The sequence below is a fragment of the Mastigoproctus giganteus genome, chromosome 3, assembly GCF_048544385.1.
Source record: "Mastigoproctus giganteus isolate SK-2022 chromosome 3, ASM4854438v1, whole genome shotgun sequence".
Classification (NCBI taxonomy): Eukaryota; Metazoa; Arthropoda; class Arachnida; order Uropygi; family Thelyphonidae; genus Mastigoproctus; species Mastigoproctus giganteus.
In genome coordinates, this window is record NC_143577.1 from 225,773,735 (window position 1) to 225,798,440 (window position 24,706).

Consider the following 24,706-nt stretch of genomic DNA (forward strand, 5'->3'; position numbering starts at 1 on the left):
ATAACCATCTTTTTCCTTCAGTCTGCTGTAACCGTATATAGAATAAAATCTCGAGGGATTCCGTCAACCGCCATCGAGAACTTCAGGAAGAGTTCGTATCTTTTTCAATTCGTCCTGGATAATTTGGATACAGGAGTCAGTTCGCCTCCACTTGAACTTCCTTGGTCTGCTATATCTCAGAAGATTGTCCACACCACGCATATTATGAAAAGTACGTATCATTCTACAAATTGTGGATCGTGATGGTGCTGGAATAGCATTTGTCTTTTAGGCATTACGCCAACAATTTTATGCTTCCTAGGAGAGGGGAACTTCCACCTCCAGAAAGGAGCAAATTTCTCCTAGAAAGGGACAGAGTTCTCTCTAGGAAGAAGCAAATGGAGAATTTCTGGGGAAATCTTCTTCGCCCCTTCCTAGAAGAAATCTCCTCCCAGGAAGGGTCAAACATTATGGAAGAATCTATCCCTCAGACGGTATGAAATAATATGAAATCCAGAGGGGGAAGTGTCTGAGACTACGTGTTCTGTCTGTAATTCCTCCCACTGCTATTTACAGCTATCCCTAAGATCGAAAGTGAATTCTACAGTCGAGTTAGGGGGTCAGACAGTGGTCTATTATTTTTTCTGTCCCTATTGTTAGCACAGCGGGGGAATTACTTGAACAGAACAGGGTCACCGAGCTTTCATCCAGCAGCCTCTCCCTTGCACACACACACACATCGAACTCATCATATATATGCCTGTAGAGGCAAAATCAGTCGGCAGCTACGCCCCGCCGAACGTGCTTTCACTGGTCCCTTATGTACTCCCCCCTCCCCCCACATTCCCGCCTTTCGTCTCGCTAACCCGTCATCTGATGTGCCCGCCTTTGTTCCCAGTAGCTCGGGGAAGAGCCAGGCCAGGTCTTGTCCTACAATGGCGTCGGGTGCAACCATGAGTGCACCCGTCACCCATGGCAACAGCAACCCTCTGCGTGCATGCAAAACATCGGAGAGATGACGGCGTTCGCGAGTGATGAACGGCACCGTGTCATCCATAATAAATTGGTCGGTGGCGTTGGCAATAACGTCGACGCGATGTTGGGAAGAACACGGAAAGAAAGAAGAAAAAAAAAAAAAAAAATGGAGGGAGGGGGGAAAGTTCAGTGACACTCTCCGTGCACAAAGGGAACATGACGCTTTGCTTTGTAGTGTTTGCGGTTCGTCCGTAAACTAAGGGTAGGTCTCAAGGCGTCTGGAAGGTCGCCTTGGTTTCGAATCGGACGTGAGATATTTCAGCGGGGAATATAAATATGGAAGGTGACACCTTAGCTAGACAGAAACGCAAACAGAGTGACAAGCGGAGCGTTTATTTGCGAATGAATGTGGTTTAGTGGATCCTGTGGAGAAGCAGTAGCTGGATGAGACGCTGGTAATGAGAACACAAAATCACTCCAAAAAGGGAACGTAAAAAAAACCCACTTTATTCCAACATTTAAAAACAAGAAGATGATTGGAAAAACAAGAGGGATTAGCAGTCCAAAAATAACGAACAGCAAGTCGAATTTCCTGGAGCTGTTCCCTCCCCCACGAGGAGGGGTCATGGTGTAACTGTCAACCGCCATGAACCTCAAGACAAATTACTTTAACTAACAGCATTTGATAGCGTGGCTAATGAAGATCTAAATCCAGACAAGATTGCACGACGTTGTCACCAGCATTGGACAGTTTAATGACGTAATGAATCCGTCATAGTCTGTAATTGATCCGTTCGAAAGCTCCCTTTCCATGGACGGACTTCGAGATTAAAGTAGTGCACCAATTTGTTGGTATTCCTATAACGAATCACCAACAGTGTAATTTTATTGATATAAAGATCGTGGTGTTGAATGCTGGATCTTTAATAGAAGCGCCAACAGTGTAATTTTATCTTGGTGCCGAATGCATTTAACACCAGGCAGATTTCCAAATGAATGTCAACAATTTAGAGAGGTTGAGAAAGCCATAAGAAAAGAGGAACTATTGTTACAACAAATTTTTGGAGCCTTGTTAGAATGTCTGGTGTCTCAGTCAGAACTGAAAATTCCAACGTTTAAAAACAAGAAGATGATTGGAAAAACAAGAGGGATTAGCAATCTAAAAATAACCACAAGTCGAATATCTCTGAGCTGTTCTCACTGCTACAACGTTGGGGAGGGGTCATTGCTGTTATTGTTTGGAGCATTAGCAACTAAGGCCATATTGCTCCGGGATATGCGGTGGTCATTCCCTGACCTTTCCGCATCTTCCATATTTGGTGGTGACGGGCTCGAACCCCGGTCTAATCAAGAAGCGTGTACTACGCACTGCTGCTCCTTCCCACCTGGCTACGGAGACGCCTGGGGAGGGGTCATAGTGTAACTGTCAACCACCATGGACCTCAAGACAAATTACTTTAACTAACAGCATTTGATACAAGATTACTCGACGTTGTCACCAGCACTGGACAATTTTAATGACTTAATGAATCAGTCATAATCTGTAATTGATGGTGGTACAATGATCCGTCTGAAAGTCTACCTTTCCATGCACTTTTGGAAGGACTTCGAGATTAAAATAGTACACCAATTTGTTGGTTTTCCTAAATGGATTTTTAATAGAAGTGCCGACAATACAATCTTGGTGCCAAATGTCGAATCTTTAATGGAAGCACCAATTAAAGATGCCAGATCTTTAATCAAATTAAAGATTCCGGATCTTTAATAGAAGTCCAACAACGTAATCTTATCGGTATAAAGATCTTATCTTGGTGCACGTAAGACCAGACAGATTTCCAGATGAATGCCAACCATGTAGAGAGGTTGAGAAAGCCATAAGAAAAGAGGAACTATTGTTACAACAAATCTTTGGAGCCTTGTTAGAAGGGGAAACCTCTCTGCACTGGGGGAAAGGGCTGTTCGCTACGTAAACAGGATTAGTAGCTCTCCTGGGTTCGCGATGAGAAACAAAGAGGCGCCGACTTGTAGTCGGATCAGAGAGTGGTGTATTCAGAAACGGCAGTAGATGCACCCCTGCTGACATTAATGGAAGAATTTTTACACGTCAATTAATAGGGGTTCCTGGTAGTGGAAAGAAAAATGGCTGTTCTCTCACGGCATCGAGAATACTTGGCACAAAGACTCGCAGACACATTCAAATAGCCCGAGGCAAGCTCGTAGGGTATATAGGAACTCGACTCAGTTCAACAAATAGAACGTTGCAGAGTGTACACAGTCAGCCAAGTGACGGGAACCGCGAGGCAGTAGCAGTCATCGCATGCAACCCCCCTGCTCTCTTTTCATTCCCCCTGCCCACACTATACAGAAAGCAAAGGAGCAAACGGAAGGAAAAGAGGGGCGAGTCTGTCAACAGAAGTTGTACGCAGATAAACGTGAGCAAACATACAGCAGTCCTGATTTGCGTGACACTCTTTTGGCGATCGATCAAGTGAAAGTCTTTGAGCGAAGCCATTGCCGAAGCTGCCAGCTCAAGAAGAGTAAACTACTTGTGCCGAACTCGACACAAGGCTAGTTTTGTGTCGATAGGAAAGCAATAAGGTTTCGCTTCATGCTGCCATATGTCGTATTTGCGTCTCATTGTCCTTGGAAAAACCTTGCCTTTTTTTTGGAGTTCTCTCGATGCAACTGCACGCCCCATTCGGGCGGTTTCTGATCCACCTTTTAGGTGAAAAATCGGTTGGTATAAACGTGATGATTCCAATTATTTCTAAGAACTGTTCTGGGTTTTGATTGACGCCAAGAATACCATAATACGTCCCTCGCATTATCCAAATAAGTTGATTCATCTTGCTCATGTAACTGAAATTGCAAAATGTTACCATAATCTTACACTGATTGCTGCCTTTTTAGGGATGAAAGTCTACAAAGAAGAAGTAAATATCATCTTCCCACCAATTTCTGCGTTTTGGACTGTGGTGAATGGCCTTCATCTTCAATCCTTATTACCATCTGTCGAAGAATCATTAAAATTTTCTGTGAAAACATCGACAGATCATGAATTGGTGAACCCCACTAAAAACGATGAAAGAATAATTACCAATCCTTGAAGATCATACCATAAATGAAGGGTATGGAAGGAACAGAATTTAGATCTCTGGAATCAGAATAAACAGTGGAGCCTCGAGCCTTTCACTGCCTCGAAGCTCCAGTTAAGTATACTGTGGTCAGTTTGCTGGATGAACCGAAGTTTCCAAGAGGTTAAAAACAAGATCCTTATCTAGCACGAGGTCTGAAGAAACTAATTTTCTTCGGATATAAGTTCCCATTGCGTAATTAATTCTTAACAAGTATAAACAAATTGCTTTCTATTAGATATGCTTGAGTGTGGCTTGAACATGACGCATTTATAATAGAGGGCGCATATGATGGTTTATTCAAAGTCTGGTCGATACTTTTGTCAATATAGTGTATTTGACATGAATTGTAATACGCTTTATTAGGGCAACTCCATCCGATTTGGTTTTTCACTTAAAAAAGAAGATTGGAAACTTTGGATGGCTAATTTTTAAACTGCACTACACTGACTTACCAAAAGTATAGGAGCACTCCTTATTGCTGCTAGCGCTAAACGTACCTATCAGTGGTGGTGGCGACGTATTGGGAAACGCGTTTCAGTCACGATGTCATCTGTCCGATTCATTTGGGTCGCACGGGACCAGAGGGGGAGGAAGGGCCTCGTGAAAAATTGCAGTTTGGAGAAAACGGGGAAACGTGAAAATATGCAAATAAATTACAATTATACGAGAATGTGATGCTGCGCGGAGATTTCTTCCCGTTTAATTACTAATTAAGAAGGAGGTCTCGTAAAGTAAGATTTACGGTGCGCGTGCCATATATCCTGGGCGATGTCGAGTGCAAAGGGAAGATCACATAAATCACTTAGGAAGGTTCATTAATTACGTGACTGCTTACTTTATGGAACCGAACCAATTAGCGTGTGAAAAGTATTAATTGCCGCCGTGCGTACTGCGGGCTCGTGACGAGACCTAGGACACTTCCACGTGAGACACAACCGTATATACTTCACAATTATCAGTCCGGTCTGAGGAACGGCGAACTTGGTTCGTAATTAATCTTCTTGCGCCGATCGGTACCCTCGGCACGGTTTAGTTTAGTTCAAATTCCACGCACTTGTTAAGAAACGCTGCCGGAGACCCGCCCTCCCACCGCCAAGTGCGGCCACCATTGGCCAATTCTTTCGCTTCTCGTGGCCGCCTTTAATTTTCCAAATTATCTGGTCCCCGTGGTTTGCTTACGTCGGGTTTCGGGAAAAAGCGCTCGAAGAGAATCTTGGAAGACGTAAAAGTGGGTTGAACACCGCTGGGCGCGGTAATTAGTCGTCCCCTGAAGGGTGCGAAGGGGCAGCAGCGAGTGGTGAGTTCCGTACGTTGATCTCGTCCATCACAGGACAGTGAGATGCCATCGTGAGGATTAAACCTTCTCTAAATACCCAGTGGTAAGCATCGTGCCACTTGCAGTTGTAAATGTTCAATCTGAGGGATGAAATGACCTTGGGGGGTGGATACCAACTGGGGTCGATGCTTGCCCATTTCGCTACTATCGGCGATTTGATTTTCAGAGATAAAAGTTGGTGAATAACTGGAGAGTGTCAGATGGTAAATTTCCACAACGTCGTGGACCATTATGAGTCAGCAACCAATGAACTAAATCTCTGACCATCACTGTCTCATCCCTTCAGCAACCCGATTGACATCATTCAAGCTCTTGTCTCCATCATTCCTTCTCCTTCGTTTCTCTCCTCATTTTTCTCTCTTTCGTTTCTTTCTTCTTCTCTTTTGCTTCTTACCCTTTCTTTCTATCTTTCCCTGCTTCTCTTTTGTTTCTCCTTCTTTTTATCCTCTTTTGATTCTTTCTATCTCTTTCGTTTCTCATTTTCTTTCTTTTTTCTCTGCTTCTCTTTATCCCCCCTCCCCTTCCTCTTATATATTCTTCTGTTTCTTTCTCTTCTTTCGTTTTCTTTCTCCTCTTTTGTTTCTCTGTATCCCTCTATTTCCTTTTTGTCCCTCTATCACGCTCTATCTTTCTATCAGTTCTCTTTCTTTCTTTTTTGTTTCTCGCTCTTTCTTTTTCTCTTTTTCTTCTCACTCTTTCTTTCTCTTTTGTTTCTCGTTCTTTCTTTTTCTCTTTTTCTTCTCACTCTTTCTTTCCTTCTTTTTCTGCTTCTGTTTTGTTTTGCTTTAAACCCCGTTTCTATCTCTCATTCTCTTATTTTTCTTTTTCGTTTCTTTCTTTCTCTGTTCTTTTGTTTCTCCTTACTTCTCTACCACGCTCTATCTTTCTCTCTCCCCCTCTCGGTTCTTTTTATCTCTTTTTCTCGTTATCTTTCTTCTCATCTGCTCCTCTTTCTCTTTCCTTTCCTTTCCATTCCTTTCCTTCTCATTATTTATCTTTCTCTTTCGCCCTCGTGGTAGCACATTTGGTAGAAACACCATCCTCCTCACATTGGGTGGAAACCACCTAGGTTCGAATCCCGTTAATGACGTGAGTAATTTTTATGGGTATTTTTCACAACGTAGCTGAGTTAGTCAGTCTCGAGCGAGGGTAGCATGGCTTTTTCTCCCGAAAACTCGGGTTTTTCGTCCATTAAACAGAAAATGACCTTACAGACAATATACACACACGGAGCAACATGGCTTTAGTCGCCGATGGTTCTAAAAACCCAACAACAACCAACCAATCTCTCTTTCTTTCTCTCCCACTCTCTAATTTATTATTTTTCCTTTTCATTTCTACATTCACATGGCGCTACGTTATACAAATTTCTACTCAGTAATAAACACTCTACTACTCTGAGGTAGACAAAAAAAAAAGCTCGGTGGAAAGAATACCTCTCATCAAGGAGCAGCAGGAATTATGAAGAATACATGGTATAAAGAGAAACAGCCAAACAGACAGTCATAGCAACAAAGTCAAATCAAAATTTCCCGAAACGGCAAAGAACGAAAACCAGAAACTGTTCTACAGGGTCCCCAAGAACATGAAGAAGGAGAAGGAATGTCCCTTGACGTTCAACAAATCGACGGGAGGTTCGCTTCTAATCGAGGCGGGTGAAGTTATGAAAAGGTGGGAGGAGTATCTCCAAAAACTCTTGGCAGGGAATGAAGATCGTGAGGGATCCAGCTTATGTGATGATATTGTAGATGCAGACAGCAAGGAGAACTATATCAGTGTGGCAGAGCTGAGTGCGGCTTATACGAAAGTTAGAAGCCGGTGGGGCAGCCGGACATGATGGCATAACACTTGAGATGGTGAAGTATGTGGGTGATGCAGGAACGGATCTTTTATGGAGAGTGATACATCTGGCATCGAAGAGTAAGAAGATACTGGCAAACTTGGATTTAACAGTCATTGTGCCACCATCCTTAAAAAGGGTGGCAACCGGGAGTGCCAAAACCATCGAGGCAATTCCTTGCTTAGCGTCCCGGGATGGTGTATTCTCGAATACTAGAAACAAGGCTGAGCAAAGAGATGGAAGGGCTACTGAAGGAGGCACAATGCGGGTTCAGATAGGGAAGGAGTACACAAGATCTTATCTTTAAGCTCCGGCAGATTATTGAGCAATCCATTGAGTACGACTCAGAAGTGAATCTTTGCTACCTTGATCTTGAGAAGGCATTTGACAAGGTTCCATGGTGTGAGTTAAGGAGAGGGCCAGAGAAGAAAAATGTTAACAGAAGTGAGAACTGGAAGCGTAAAGTCAGAAGAATTCTTGACAACATCGGGTATGAGCCAAGGAGGCATTTTCTCTTTGGATCTGTTCATCATCATCATGGATGATATCATCACGGACTACAAGGCATATACCAGGAATGGTCATTAGCTCTGGCAAGACCAAGCCTACGGTAGTTTCCCTTAGACCTGTGTAGCATCTGATCGCCTTAGATGGGAGAAACATTGAAGGGATTTGGTATTTCAGGTATTTGAGATCTATCATCAGCGAGGATGACCAAATAGATGAAGAGCGAAATCAAGGATTACAGCCTAAGAACGCCTGTACCATGCCATAAACTGAGGACTTATCAGCAAGAAGGATGTGAGCAAGAAGACCAAGTTAGATGTGGGTCATGGATCCTTTCTTTTCAGCATCGGAGCCTACTGCAGGCTGCCGAGATGAAGTACCTTCGTAGAGTGAAACAGAAGACAAGATGAAACCGAGTCCATAACCTGCATTAAACGTAAATCCGCTTCAAATGCAAATTCAAAGAAGCCCAAATTGGATGGTGGGCGACAATTGGTTTCCACGTTTGCCCTGACAAGCCAAACCCTTTAGGGGGAAGGCCACGTATGAAATGGGCAGATAACATCCATAATAGACTAGCTGAGAGGGGAGCGTACTGGAGACAGGTCAAAACCGTTGCTCGTGACGAGAAAAGATGGCGATCTCTCTGTGAAACCTCGACACCAGCTGGTACAAGAGGAGCGATTAAGTAAATTCTATTCAGTTCATATATTTTTCTCAAGATACCATCACGTGATTTGGCATTACCGGTCATGCGGTTCATTGTCTCCCGTCCATACACACTTAGATTACCACAGAGTGTTATGTGATAACTGATTAGTAGTCAAAGTCACATGATTGTGACGTCATTCCAAACATGGCGTCATACTGTCTATCAGTTCAATTCCAAACCGATCCGTCTGTTCTTTTGTGAGACCCGCGCAATTATATTCACCACCTTATTCTCCAAAGATAGACAGACGAAAAAACCTTCCACGTTTTGGGATGAAAAGTAGCGAAGGAAATCCGAGATTACGCATCCACACAATACGGTAACATCAAGACATCTGTCGTCTTCCAACGTCTATAAGAAATCGGTAGAATGGTAGAGGGAAAAGACACAAAGGATTGCGTGTGCACAAACAGACACCCCGTACTAGCGACATAATGTACACGTCAGCGGATATAAGAGCACAATATGGACACCCGTTGTGACGCAGGAGGGAAGACACCGTCCCTTCTCCAGCCCCCGTTCATAGAGGGAACAAACGACCTATTAACCACGTTCACCGAGCATCGCAAGGGGGGAAGATGATTATTAGTTTACGAGGTAGAGTACACCTGTTGTGAGCGCAGTGGATCCGACGGATGCGATAATCTAATATGATAAACATTAGACACCACCCACGGTTTGGCCATCGGAACAGATTGCCAAAGATGGCTCACTGACAGAGGTTTAACTTCAAAATATCGTTGGAAGATTGGAAAAAGGTGAACGCGTTCTTTTAGTTTTTATCGTTGGGTCATTAACACGAGACGCTGAAGAAGTCCCTTTCCAGGATTCCCTCATCCCCAGCGAGTATAAACAAACACTGTCAAGCTGGTGAATGAAATGAGTTACTCCACAAAATAAAGCCTGTTTGCTTCAATGGCGGACGATGGTAGATTAGTTGGCTGAGCAGATACAAGACCGGATGTTCCTGTCCCATCTGCTCTCCCCCCTCCTCTTTCCTACCGTCACTTCATTACCCCACCACAAAAGCGCGCATTTGCTGATATCGTGGTGACGGATCGCCTCGATTTTCGGAGACCGCGAGAAGGAAATAAAAAAACAGAAAAAAAGAGCCGACGCTGTTCTATAGAAGCAGGAATTCCTGACCGTGGAATCAATGGACACCAAAATCATGGCGCGAGATAGGTGAGGTCCCTGTGTCACTTATCTGCAACCCACTAAGACAGAAAACGACAAAATAATATCCTTTGAAATATCAGAAGGAATCTGCAGTGAATGTAGGGGGAAGGGGAATACGCCCCTCCCCTTTTCACACACACGCACACACGAGTGGGTGAGATTACTGGGAGTTTCAAATGGAGAGGATGAAACCGAGTACGATGGATCAAGATGCGAATCGAGACTTGAGCGAGAGAATTTCGAGACCCCCCGCTGTGGCTGTGACAAAGGTGTAGTGTTGACGTAGAAATTGAAGGAGATTACACAAGGGGGGAGGGGACGGGGGAACTGTTTTTATGAAACGATGCCAGCTTTAAGCATCATTTGGAGAAATATAAGGAAAAATTACTCCAACCACTTCTTATTGGACTTCTTTACTCCTTCAGATTTATGCACGCGTCACCACAATTCCCACTGCCTCCCGGATGTAATTACTACTGATGGGCGTAACCGAATAATCGAATAATTAAATAATCGAATGATTAGTAGTTACTAATACTTATCATTCGAATGATATAATTCATTTGAGTAATATTATCATTTGACATAATCGAATGAATCATTCTATTAATTCTGAATCATTCCGAATGATATAATCGAATGATGTGTCATAATCGAATAATGATTTGATACACTCTAATTCGATTATGTATTCGAATCGTTTCCATAATCAATGATTTTGCATAATCGAACGATTTGTCATAATCGAATGATTTGTCATAATCGCATGATTTTCCAAAATCGAATGAAATAATCTAACGAAATAATTGAATGATTGTCCACAATCGAAAGAGATAATCCAATGAAATAATCGAATGATATAATCTGGCGAAACAGTTGAATGATTTGTTATAAACGAATGATTCGATTATGGAAAAATCAGTAGATTTTCCATAATCGAATGAGATAATCTCATGAAATAATCGAATGCTTTGTCATAATCTCATGGCTTTCTATAATTGAATGATATAAGCAAGTGAAATAATCGATGATTTGTCATATTCGCATGATTTTATAATCTCATGATTTTCCATAATCGAAGACATAATCCAATGAAATAATCGAATGATATAATCGAGTGAAATAATCGAATGATTTGTCATAAAGGAATCGTTTCCCACAATTCAATGAAATAATCGTATGATTTGTTATAAATGATCGAATTTCAATAATCGAATAATTTGTCATAATCACATGATTTTCCATAATCGAATGAGTTAATCCAAAGAAATAATCGAATCAGTTAATCCAATGAAATAATCGAATGATTTGTTATAAACGAATGACTTCCCATAATCGAATGATTTTCCATAATCGAAGACATAATCCAATGAAATAATCGAATGATATAATCGAGTGAAATAATCGAATGATTTGTCATAAAGGAATCGTTTCCCACAATTCAATGAAATAATCGTATGATTTGTTATAAATGATCGAATTTCAATAATCGAATAATTTGTCATAATCACATGATTTTCCATAATCGAATGAGTTAATCCAAAGAAATAATCGAATCAGTTAATCCAATGAAATAATCGAATGATTTGTTATAAACGAATGACTTCCCATAATCGAATGAGATAATCGAAAGAAATAATAGAATAATTGGTAATAATCGAAATAAATAATCGAATGATTTGTTATAAATTAATGAATTCCAATAATCGAATGATTTGCATTAATCGCGTGATTTTCTATAATCGAATGAAATAATCGAATCGACTGAAATAGTAGAATGTTTTTTCCCATGGCATAACTTCCCATGGTTGAATAATCGACTGATTTTCCATAATCTAATGAAATAATAGAATGATTTGTCATAATCGAATGATGTAATCGAAAGAAATAAATGAATGATATAATCGAAAAAATAATTGAATGATATAATCGAGAGAAATAATCGAATGATTTGCCATAATCGAGAGAAATAATCGAATGATTTGCCATAATCGAGAGAAATAATCGAATGATTTGCCATAATCGAAAGAGTCATTCAACTGATACAGTATTAGTATAATCGAAATAATCGACTATGACCTCTTGATCATGCCCAATTACACCCATATATGATTCATCGACAAGGCGGAAGTGGTGTTTTGTATCATGAGGAGCGTCAACGTCGCCAGGTTGCCAAGATGCAAAATAAACAATCTCTCTAACTGAAGCTCCCTTTACAATCTGTTTTCCTGTTCACTTCACCTGACCCTTTCCATTTAAATACTTTTGCATAGGTTGCGCATAGTTGAAATTTCCTATGGTTCTAATATTGCTGCCAGGTAGTGTATAATCAATAATAAAATTTCTTTGGGTTTCACCAGCAAGTTTTAAACGAAAGATTCATAAAACAGTAGAACAACTTGTGATGTCGGCATTACTGAAATTGCCAAATGACCCACTTTCCGACTTCATGCGCATTCAAACAATTGAATGATCCTTGGAAGAGCCTTTGTGATCCTGCTGTAGCAAATGAAATCCCATGGGAAGCGCTACACTAGATGCTCTCTAATTTCTCCATGTGCGCCCGCTTCAATAGGACTCGGTCCAGCTCATAGGACTGCATACTGGTCGTATTGTCGTCTGATGCTATTTTAGAGTCCGCCGAACGCTTCTAACCATTAACAAACAGATCCTTGGCCCCCCTCTATGACCTCTCGTAATCTCCCCACTTTGATCAGTCGTTGTTTTACGAAAATCAAACTTCGGCTGCATTAATGAACAATATGGAGGGTTTTCCGATTGCTTGTAAAGTTTCATTTGAACAGGACACCCTCCGAGGAACCGATATTCATGCATCTGGGCTGGAGGAATTTCATTTGCATATGTGAGAGTCCAATGCATAGATTTCGGATTAGACAATGGTAATAGGCTGACACAGTCATCACTATACACGCCGTTGTGCCGAAATGCTCTGTATTTCCCCTAACTGATTGGAACGATGGAAATCCAAAGGGATCGCGACTACAAATCCCCTAGAAATTAGCTGCACTTAACAGCCTTGTCGAGGAATAAATGCATAGTCGAATATACGCCATTAACTGTGATTCTGTCTGAGTGCAGCTGAGATATAAAAAAAAAAAGGACGTCGATTATCCGAAACGTCTATTATCCGAAAAATCAACAGATAGCGCCGCCATATGCATATTTCAGTTTATTTTATTAATCGAAATTTTTGTCAATAAACCAAATTTATTTTAAAACTAACGAGAAATGACTTCTTTTCGTTCAATATAAGGTATAAAAAGAAAAATATATTGATGTACGGAATTCTGTTTGCGTGAAACTTTTGCGGTGAGTGAGAAATTGTATATATTTTTTTTTTATCGTGGTAATATGGCGTACAGCAACTATTCTTGTAAGTTTTTAAGAATAAATTTAATTGAGGGCTCTTAGTCAGTGTGCGATTTATAGTTGTTTCTGAGTGAAGGGGATCAAGTTGTGTCGTCCACTATACCGAAAAAAGGGTGACTCCTTTCATCAAACTCTTCGGCCGTGTCATGAATATCCTGTTTCGCCTGGCTATTCGTATTCGTGTGTGCCGTCCTGTCGAGGTCATCCGTTTCTACCCGATCGATGTTCTAGTTTTGTCTCTCCTGCCATGTTCCACTTCACCACTACATTGTTCACAGTTGATGTAGTGACATTAGCAAGGTTGATGTTACTCTAACAGCTGTTCCCGCCGTACAGCAACCTGCGACCACTGCGCGGAACATGTCATTTAAATACATTCTCTACGTACGCCAATAGCGGGCGGATACGATGCCCACGACACGCAGTGTACAATTCAAAATAGGGCACCATAACTTTTGACCACTTAGTGTATAATAGTTTGAGAAAAATTAGCAGCTAGAGCTCAGCCATTTCTTGCATCTGTATAAATAGGTGCTCCTATTGTTGATATTAAAAAATAATAAACAAATAAATGATAGATGGCGCGACAATCGTATCTCCAAAATAGGACACCATAACCTTTGACCACTTAGTGTATAGAGCTGAGACATTTCTTGCATCTGTATGAACACGTGCTCCTAGCGCGACAATCGTATCTCCAATATAATTGTGTATAATTGAAAATAGGGCGCCATAACTTTTGACCACTTAGTGTGTAATAGTTTTAGAAAAATTAGTAGCTAGTGCTCAGCCATTTCCTGTATCTTTATAAATACGTGTTCCTGTTGTTAATATTGAAAAAATAATAATAAATAAATAAATGAAAGATGGCGCGACAATCGTATCTCCAAAATAGGACACCATAACTTTTGACCACTTAGTGTATAATATTTTGAGAAAAATTAGCAGCTAGAGCTCAGCCACTTCCTGTATCTGTATAAACACGTGCTCCTATTGTTGATATTAAAAATAATAAACAAATAAATGATAGATGGCGCGACAATCGTATCTCCAAAATAGGGCACCATAACTTTTGATCACTTAGTGTATAATAGTTTGAAAAAAATTAGCAGCTAGAGCTCAGCCACTTCCTGTATCTGTATAAACACGTGTTCCTATTGTTGATATTAAAAATAATAATTAATAAATGATAGATGGCGCGACAATCGTATCTCCAAAATAGGGCACCATAACTTTTGACCACTTAGTGTATAATAGTTTGAGAAAAATTAGCAGCTGGAGCCATTTTCTGAATCTGTATAAATACATGCCCCTGTTGTTAATATTAAAAAAATAATAAATAAATGATAGATGGCGCGAGAATTGTATCTCCAAAATAGGGCACCATAACTTTTGACCACTTAGTGTATAATAGTTTGAGAAAAATTAGCAGCTGGAGCCATTTTCTGAATCTGTATAAATACATGCCCCTGTTGTTAATATTAAAAAAATAATAAATAAATGATAGATGGCGCGACAATCGTATCTCCAAAATAGGGCACCATAACTTTTGACCACTTAGTGTATAATAGTTTGAGAAAAATTAGCAGCTGGAGCCATTTTCTGAATCTGTATAAATACATGCCCCTGTTGTTAATATTAAAAAAATAATAAATAAATGATAGATGGCGCGAGAATTGTATCTCCAAATAATTGTGTATAATTCAAAATAGGGCGCCATAACTTTTGACCACTTAGTATATAATAGTTCGAGAAAAATTACCAGCTGGAGCTCAGCCACTTCCTGTATCTGCATAAACACGTGCTCCTATTGTTGATATTTAAAAAAATAATTAATTAATAAATAAATAACGGATGGAAAATAAATAGCAGATGGCGCGGCAGTCGTATCTCCAAAGATCTCGATGAAAGCGCTTCTGAAAATCGACTCCACTTCAGCGAAAGAATTTCTGACATCTCTTATAATATTTCTACACTACAGATTCTGTTTTTTCTTTCTTTCTTTCTTTCTTTTTTTTTTTTACTCCAGAAGTAAAGCTACCATTAAGAGAAGAAACAAACGTACAATTAAAGGAAAAGTTAATTTTTTTCCGATCGCTAATTCCAAGCCAGTGCCATTGTTTTCTATGTGACGCGAACGTTTCCTTTAAGCACCCGAGCATAATAACGAGAAGTTTTTAAATTCTCTCCTGCCGTCGCTTGTACAGCGGTTGCGGCGCGCGTGGCTGAAAATCCTCATCACAGCGTGATAGATAATTACCGAGAGAAGCGAGAATTAGCTACAGTGTTTTATTTGCCCTCCTCCATCAACACCATTTCGACGTAATTAAACAAGACGGTTAATTAATTAGCCGTTACATTAAGCGATAACGTCGGCACAGGCTACGGCAGTGGCGGCACCAATCCACACTTGTCTAGTCGAGAACTATGCTTGTTGACACACGCTACATTAAAGCCTCCTAAGTACAAAGAGGGTGCGGTTTCGTTTTCGGCAGAAAGAGTGCAAAAATACTTGACTAGAAACAAAAGAAGAGCTTGAATGCGCTGTCTGTAGACACACTTACAAGTTAATCGCTTCTTAATTACAATAAAAGTGTTTGACTTCAGTAAATAATCGGCCTCGTAAAACAGCGAGCACGCACACGGAGCTGCCTGCCGTGGGAGGGCACGATATACAGCGATTTTCGCTGAAAGGGAACACGCGAATGGAAACGTTGTACGACCCACTACCCCTCCCACCTCTTCCTGGGACTGTTTCTTTATTTGGGAAGTTTTTCAATTCCATACTTGTTAATTGATTCCGGAAGATTTTCCATCCTATATGGATGAACTGACATTTTTTTTTCTTTCTTGTCCCTTTAGTACAAAAAGAACATTAATCGTTGCTTGCTGGATCGCACCCCCACTCACCCACTTTTTTCGCTATCGCCATGTAAATCCATTAGTTTTTCTGAGAGTTCAAGCTACTGGCATAACGTTAAAAGCCTTGAACTAACTCTAAAGCCTTTTGAAAAGGGAGGCGATCTACTTATTGGATTTCTCCAGTTGCTTTTGATGTACTTCATAGGCTTTTTTTTTTATCTGTTTCTTTTAGATTTTCTACCACGTCTTTGAAGAGATATCTTCAGTTTCGCCTTGAATATTCTCTTACAGTAATGTGTATAAAATCCGAGGGGGGGCTCTTCTCCCACTCCCGAATGTAACATCGCTTTATATATTTTATCTAGATCTTTACACTTCTCTAGAAAAATTTCCAAGGAGATGTGTATGCATTATGTTATTTTTGTTACTTGTAGATAAAAAATTTTAATTTTGTTGAAACATGCTAGACGGCATAAAGACCTTCACCCAGTACTCCCAATTTACTAAAACTCTACAGGCTACGTGTCGGATTCTCTATGGAATCCTTCTTCGGGTAAAATGGGGATAAAATTAAGAAAATAATTTGTACTACCAGTACTTCCAATTTACTAAAACTCTACAGGCTACGTTTCGGATCCTCAATGAAATCCTTCTTCGGGTAAAAGGGATAAAATTAAGAAAATAATTTGTCCCAAAGACAACAGAAAAAAACTGATTTATTAAGGAACAATATAATAATAAAAATGCTATAATCTGATAGTTATTATCAAATGCTTTTGTAGAATAATTTTTAAACATTTATTGTGATATGTAATTATTGGAAAAAATATTTGAAAATTGTGTTTTGCTTTTCCAATTTTTCTATTTAAAATTAGATTTGTTATTTGAAATAAAATTAAAAACCCCAAACATGGTGTTCTAACCTATATGATATAACGAACTGAATGAAATAATTTAAAAAACTACCAAACAGAAATTTCAAGTTTTATATCAAATTATTATTTCTATTAATAATTAACATTACAATTAAGTAGAATGATTTAACTTAAATTTAAAAAAAAAATTACGAGAAAAATTAAATGAAATAAGAGTTTTTAGTAAATGCTGACAATTCTGCTGAATATGCAGATTTATATTATTTATTTATTTAATAAAAATAATAAAATATATTTAATATTTTTATATTATGTTTTATATTTTAAAATATTTAAATAATTTTTAAATAAATAAATTAAGATAATATAATAAATAAATGTAATTTAAATATTTAATTTTTTAAACATTTGTATTTATATTTCTGTTTTAATTTACCTAGATGGCAAAGTTCCAGTATAAGAAAATATTACATGTATATAATTAATAAAATATACTAGAGATCTCCAAAAGAATCAGAACATATAATTGTACATATTTAAACCTCAATAGCGAAAAATGTTATTTAATATACGGTCATATTTCTTTTAAATGATTATTTTCTATTCCTTATTTCATCATTCTTTAGTGCTTTTTCTATTAAAGTTTACAAACTATCAAAATTTGCATGTTCTATTAAAAAATAAAATGGGTGAAAGTTGTATTGGTGAAAATATTATCTACAGACAGGCAATCAATAGTTGAAACTTAAAAGGTAAATTAAAAATTTAAAACAATTTATGCAGATTCTGAGATATGTTAAATAACGAATCATATATTTTTAACATTTAAATGCATAAGATTTAAAAAATTAAATTTTTGTATCAAAGTCTATCAAATCTTACTGCATAATTAATATTTTTAGGGTATTTCAGTTCACTGGCGAATAACGAGAAAAGTTTTAGCATGTTGATAGCTGGAAATCTAAAAATTTGAATTTTCGTCCATATTTTCTTAAACAGGATGTGCCATTAAAATGCTTCACTAGAGGGCGCTGTTCTTTCTGTGTGGCTTCCGTTTTGTTCGTATAGTACCAACCAACAACTAAATTCTCTTATAATCAAATTTCAACTTAAAAAAAGAAAAGGTGGCTAAATAAATTGCTTTTAATAATAATAAAATTTAATTAAAAATATAACTTACTGAATAAAAGCATCTTTAAAAAAATTAATAATTTTGTAATATATGAAATTAGAGCTATTTTCTACAAAAGTATTTCGTAATTTATAACATTTAAATCGGTAATATTAAAAAAACTCAAATTTTTGTATCTTTGATTTAGTTATTTTCTCACTTGCGAATAATGAGAAAAGTTTTATCTCAAATTTTGAATTTTCGTCCATATTTTTTAAAACAGGAAGTGCTATTAAAATGCTTCAACTAGAGGGCGCTGTTATTTCAGCACCGCTTCCGGTTTGTTCGTATAGCATCAACCAAGTAAACTCTTTTATAAGTCATAAATTTCGCCTTAGAAAAAAGAAAAGGTGTCTAAATAAAGTGCTTTTATTAATAATAAAATTTAATTAAAAATATAACTTATTGAATAAAAGTATCTTAAAAAAATTAATTATTTTTTAATATAGAAATTTAGAGCTCCTTTTTACAAAAGTATTTCGTAATTTATAACATTTAAATCCATAATATTAAAAAAAATCAAATTTTTGTATCTAAGTCTATTAAATCTTACTGCATAATTAATATTCTTAAGGACACTTGCGAATAATAAGAAAAGTTTAATTGAAATTTTTGAATTTTCGTCCATATTTTCTTAAACAGGAAGTGCTATTAAAATGCTTCAACCAGAGGGCGCTGCTATTTGAGCACGGCTTCAATTTTGTTGGTATAGCAACAAACGACAATTAAACTCTTTTATGTCATAAATTTCGCCTTATAAAAAAGGAAAGGTGTCTAAATAAATTGCTTTTAATAATAATAAAAGTTAATTAAAAATATAACTCATTGAATAAAAGTATCTTAAAATATTAATTATTTTTTTAATATAGAAATTCAGAGCTCCATTCCACAAAAGTATTTTCCCACTCATTAAAAACAAATTTATTCAACCAATTCTGAATCGGCCCCCTAGCGGCGATAATGCGAATTAAGAATTATTATTAGCTAAATTTCCTTTTTCGTAAAAGCAAAGATTTTATTATGAAACGAGGATTTTTCTGTTCTTAATTAGTCGACCTGATCTTTGCAACCGGGAAAGAAATTTTCTGATGACAGATGCGTGTTTAAAAAGAAAAAAAAAAGTGTCGCTCACAATTACGATGAGCATTAAGAGAAATAAAGAGGTTGACAGTGCAGCACTTAATAAAACTACAGCCACTTTCATTCGCCGATGTTTGCAGTAATATCACATTTAGAAGTACAAGAAAAAAAAATTGACGTGTGTCCTCTAATACATCATCTTTTCGTTCCCGCTTTCCTTGAGGTATTTAATCAGTACTGCGAGTCTCCGTCGAGCCATACCGTACGCCTAGATTACTCCACTTCTCAATCGGAAGTCTCTCTAAGCTATAACACACTAAAAATTTAATGTTCCGTTCTCCGTCAACTGCCGTACGATGCCCTCTTTCCCAACACCACCCTCCCGCACGACCGCCATTATGGCAGGCTTCAGAAGAAAAGATTTATTGGCTGACTGGATGATGAGGCACGAAGGGAGGTCTGCTGGATGTCACCGAGTCCCGGAGCTAGTATCAATCATACGGGCAGGCTGCGTGCCCCATCTGGTGGGCAAGGAGAAGGGGGGAGGGTGGCAAAAACGACAATGATGAGCCGTCTCCTCGTTCCACGTGCACACAATTGGAGGGGTGACGCTATGTCGTCCCAGAGATACGATCACAGATTGGAGCTAATCTGCGGGTCGCTATATCAAGGTCAGAAGTAAAGCAATAGATCATAACTATAGAGTCATTAAAGTGTAAAACGCTGTTCATGCTTCGGCGCGATCGAAAGTGTCAGAGTTGAAGGTTTACTCCGTTCTTCATTAGCACGCGAAGATTTAAAATACGAAAGAGGCGCTGGTAAGTACTTTTTGTGAATCGAATATGAGAAATAGGTTGATTATTATTCATAGCGGGTAGAGTGCATCGTTTTACGCATGCGCGTGGTCTAATGTCTATTATGTAATCATTCCGGCTTCTTCCATATGCGAAAACGCTTTCGTAAATTTATTACTGTCGCCAGCTACTAATTCTGTCAACGGAATACACGCGATAGATTGATGCCGCAGAGGATATCTTCACTCAGAAAGGTTTTTGTGACAATTAACCAACGTCTATAGTCCATTATCGGTGTCGTTAGAAATCCAAGGCGAAAGTTAACAGCTTCCAGGCCCTAATTAAATCCGGATTATAATGATAAATAAAGCATGCGAAGCCACATTAAGTACAAGACAAGCAGTATCACCAGACTCTGTGATGTCTGGCGAGGAGACATTTAATGGGATCAGGGGAATTTTTGGCTGATAAGATTTTCTCCTTCAGATAAAAATCAGTGTCGTGCTACACGTCTGCTAGCAGGGAATGTAGCGAGGCGTATAAATTTTTGAACTTAACGTACTCCGACAGTACGTGACACCCATTAAGAATGTATGACCTTGTCTCAACTATACATGTACGGCAGTAGATTCTGACTACGTGCAATCTCAGTTCGAGTTCATCCCCCCCCCTTTCCCCAGCAATCGATATAAGCCGTTGTCAGCATGTTAACCGTATTATTTTTTCCCCTTACCTGTATAAATCATGTATTTCGGTGTAAGTATACAAGATTTATTAGTGTAGCTAACTCCGTTTCTCATGGGGTCGCGTGCGAGTTTTTTTTTTTTTTTTTTTTTTGCTGTAATAGTGGCAGGAACATATAGTAGCAATATATTATATACATACAAATGGTACCTTAAGTTCAGAGATTAAAGGCTAAAAAGAAAATTGTACTACCACACCTGTTTCACACCGGGGTTGGTGGTAACAAGAATTTTGTTACATTTGGATAAGAAGTATCCGTTTCTATTAACGGAGGATTTTAAGAGGTGACACAAAATGGTGCGCGTTAAGTGTTTCTCTTTGCACAGAGCAGTTTAAGTACCATGGGCGTTCAATAAATTATCTACCTAAGGTACTTCCAATACTTATATTTGAATGATTCATTATTTATCATGTTCCTACATATCTCAACTTGAATCATACTAATTTTGATCCCATTATGTTTTTAGGTGGTGCTGCTGTAACAGAAAGAAGGAGGCACCTGTATAGAATTATGGATTTGCTGAAATTGGAGCATCATTCAGTCACAAAAGAAGGAAATGGGTCAACGGTCATTCATGAAAGGACGGTGGCTGCGTAATGGCAACAATGCACCTTCAAAGTACCAGGTGAAACTCTGATCAAGGCAATTCAAGTGGGTAGAGAGAGTCCATCGAATATGATCCACGTCCAGGAAGGCCTGTGATAGCGACCACTCCAGAAATGTGTCAAGTGGAAACCCTTCTGCTGAATGACAGACGTTTAAAGGTGTCTCAAACCTCTAGGAAATGTGACATATCTGAGGGAACAGTTATAACCACCTCCATGAACATTTTGAGATGACTAAGGTCAGTGCAAGATGGGTCCCCAAATTTCTGACCCTAGTGCAGAAGCAATTCAGAGTAAGGTGTTGTGAGGAGAATTTAGAGCTTTATGGAAGGGATCCCGGGACCAAGCAAGAATCAGTGCAATGGAATCAAAAGGGTTCTCCCTCACCCAAAAAATTTCGAACACAACCTTCAGCAATATTATATGGCCACCATTTTTTTGGGATGCTGAGGGAATTTTGTACATTCACTACTTGGAATGCAAGCAGACAGTCTCTGGGAAGTTATATGCATCTCTACTGTGCAACATAAGGGAAGTCATAGAGGAAAAACGCCGTGGAAAACTTTCCAGAGGTGTGCTACTTCTTCAGGACAACGCACCAGTGCACAGGTCACATACTGTTGATTTGGGAGGCTGTGACTTTACAGAACTTACCCATCCACCTTACAATTCGGATCTGGCCCCCAGTGACTATTTCCTGTTTCGACACCTCAAGAAAAATGTACGTGGACGCACTTTGCTGATGATAATGAACTGAAGTCTTCTGTTTCTGCATTATTTGGTGGACAGGATAAAGAATTTTATTTTTCTAGTATTTCCTCATTGCTAACAAAATGGAACAAGTTCAAGGGAGTTACACTGAAACATAAAAAAAAGATTTTGCCTCCATCTCATTTCCTTTATTAGGCAGATAAAAACAAAAAAAAAAACGTTATTTCACATCAGTAACAAGCTCCACATTTTTGTGAAAGAAAATGGCTTCTCTATCCATGACTTCAACTACACTTAACTAACAAGACACAAATACCCCAGCTGAACGGTTGTGACATCACACACATATATATAATTTACTCTTATAATTATTATATAGATTATCTTGTAGAAAAGAATTCTTTTCTGTTCTTTTATTCTGTGCAATTCTTTAATAAATCGCACGAAATAAAAATTAATATTAAAGAAAAAAATATATACAAAAATTTAATAATAAATCCACGTATTTAATTAAATTACATATTTTAAACATATGATAATATAATATTTTTATTAAATTACATTTTTAAAAATTTCTTTCATGTTCTTAAATAATAAATATACACAATATAGTACAATGAAAAATGTTGCTATTTTATTATCAAAACACGTGAGAACGTATTTAAAATTCGTTGCTTAACAATAATAATAATTATCCTAATTATAAAAATATTCAACTGTAAGTGGTTGCCAAAGCGTTTTTCTTAGTGTTGAGTGAACTAAGTTTGCTAATTAGTGCACTGATCTCATATTGAGGTGGCATCCTTCCCACGAGTTGCCTTGGTCTATTATAAATAAAACGCACTGCTCAAGTGAAGAAATACATTCCTATTTTATTTAAAGTTTTTGCCACTACCGAAACTCTATAAATTCGACTCTTTTTGGACCCTCATCAGTGAGCAGGTAGGCAATGAAAGGTCCACTGGAACAGTGAGTTTTATTTATGGTACTCTAACACCAAGGCAACTCGTGGTGCACTAATTAGCAAACTTAGCTCAACACTACATAAGAAAAACGGCTTTCTCAACCAAGTCACTTAAAAATAAAATGTATACTTACTTGTCTCTCATCACTTAAAGCTGGTGGCCATACGTATTATCCACAATGATTCAAGGGCAATCAGAGAAGACAATGGTTGTTGAAAGAGAAAGTGGGAAAGGGAGAAAAATAGAAAAAAAAAAAAATGTTGTTGCAACCAGTTGAAAAAATAGCAATAAAGCAGATATCAAGAACTAATATGATTTTAACATTTTAGATTGAAAAATACAGCGCAAAATAATTGTATTTCTTTAAAACAACATAAAATTATGGTATCTAGAACTCATTTGTGGGTTAAGAAGTCTTTTAACCTGAAAATGTGATTTCTCCAGGCTCCCAAATTTACACTTTATTTGAGTTTCTAAAACAAAGTTAAACGACATTTTTCACATATAAATCAGAAGAGAAAATTTATTCCAAAATAATTGTATACATAATATTTAAAAATATAGAAATTAATATTCACTAATATATCATACGTCATATCCGGAGACTTACATCCGGGCATTTATCTATATATATAGTATTTATTCTGGTGTGTGAACGTTATTAATTATAATAAATTTAACTTTAAAATGTTCAATATTAATTTATAACAACAACATTATAAATAAGTTTTATATATAATATATATAGAAAATATTTAATAATATTTAAATTTACATTCTCTAGTGCGTTATACGTAACTCTCCCAGTAACTGAGCGAATTTTGACACTAGTGACACACATCCGGGCATTTTCCCATATATAGTGTTTATTCTAGTGTGCAAGACAATCTTAAATTTTTTTTTTTTTTATTATTATTATTATTATTTTTGTTAGAAAAAGGCCAAAGTAAATTCATCATTTTCAATACCTTCCTTGCGTCTGTCAGCTACATTCTTCTCCATTGAACAAACTTTTTTTTCTTTTCTTTTTTTCTTTAAGTTCTCCATCTGTCTGGGAGTTGCCAGAAAGGATTCTTCCAAGGCTTTCAACGGACAACGTGGCAATGGAACGATATTCACCAGTTTTCTTACTGTCGTTGACTGTCACGTGATGTGTCACCTACCTTACCGACGGAAATACACGATGTAGGTTATACTGTCGTGACGGCGTTCGTTAGTCAGTCACGAAAGGAAGAAGTATAAAAAAAAAAAAAGCTCGTGCTTCAGACACCTTTTCTACCATCTTCCTCGAATTCTAGGACATTCGTCCTAAGCGACAACAAACTTTACAGTCGGATGGCACGCATCAACAAAACTCTGTGGTCCACTATCACCAAAGCACTTAACAAACAATAAGTTAGCTTAAAATATCAGACATCCATAAATCTCTTGCTATACTTGGAAGATGTCTTGAAAGCTAAAGTTTGCCACAAACTTAAAAACTTTCAGGATTTCTTAAGTTGTTCTTTTATGATGGCTGACCGAAAAAATAAGTCTTAATAATAAACGCTATTTTAGAATATTTAAATGCTTTAATGGAGTGTTTTGCAAACTCCTAGCACCAGAATGAAACTTCTTTTATTTATTTTCGTTTACTTATCAATCCAAATAACGTTTGTCTGAAGACAGATGAGCTTTTGCAAATGGAAAGAATATATCTCAAAGATAATGCGTTCTGCGCATGTGCAAACAGATGCGTAATGATATTGCACATGCGCAGAATGCATTATCTTTGAGATATTCTGCGCACGTGCAAACAGATGCATAATGGTATTGCAGAATGAGGTACGGTACATCGCATCTA

At 37.8% G+C, this 24,706-nt stretch overlaps 1 protein-coding gene across 4 annotated transcripts in view; it reads right to left on the reverse strand.

The window, feature by feature from the left end:
* The window catches only part of LOC150088797 (transducin-like enhancer protein 4), a 204,986-nt gene that overhangs the window by 26,576 nt on the left and 153,704 nt on the right, over positions 1–24,706 (reverse strand). For all 4 annotated transcript variants that reach the window (XM_090369662.1, XM_090369663.1, XM_090369660.1 and 1 more), the window contains one exon: positions 22,997–23,016. In XM_090369662.1, the coding sequence (XP_090225788.1) occupies positions 22,997–23,016 (20 nt within the window). The remainder of the gene's footprint in view (positions 1–22,996; positions 23,017–24,706) is intronic.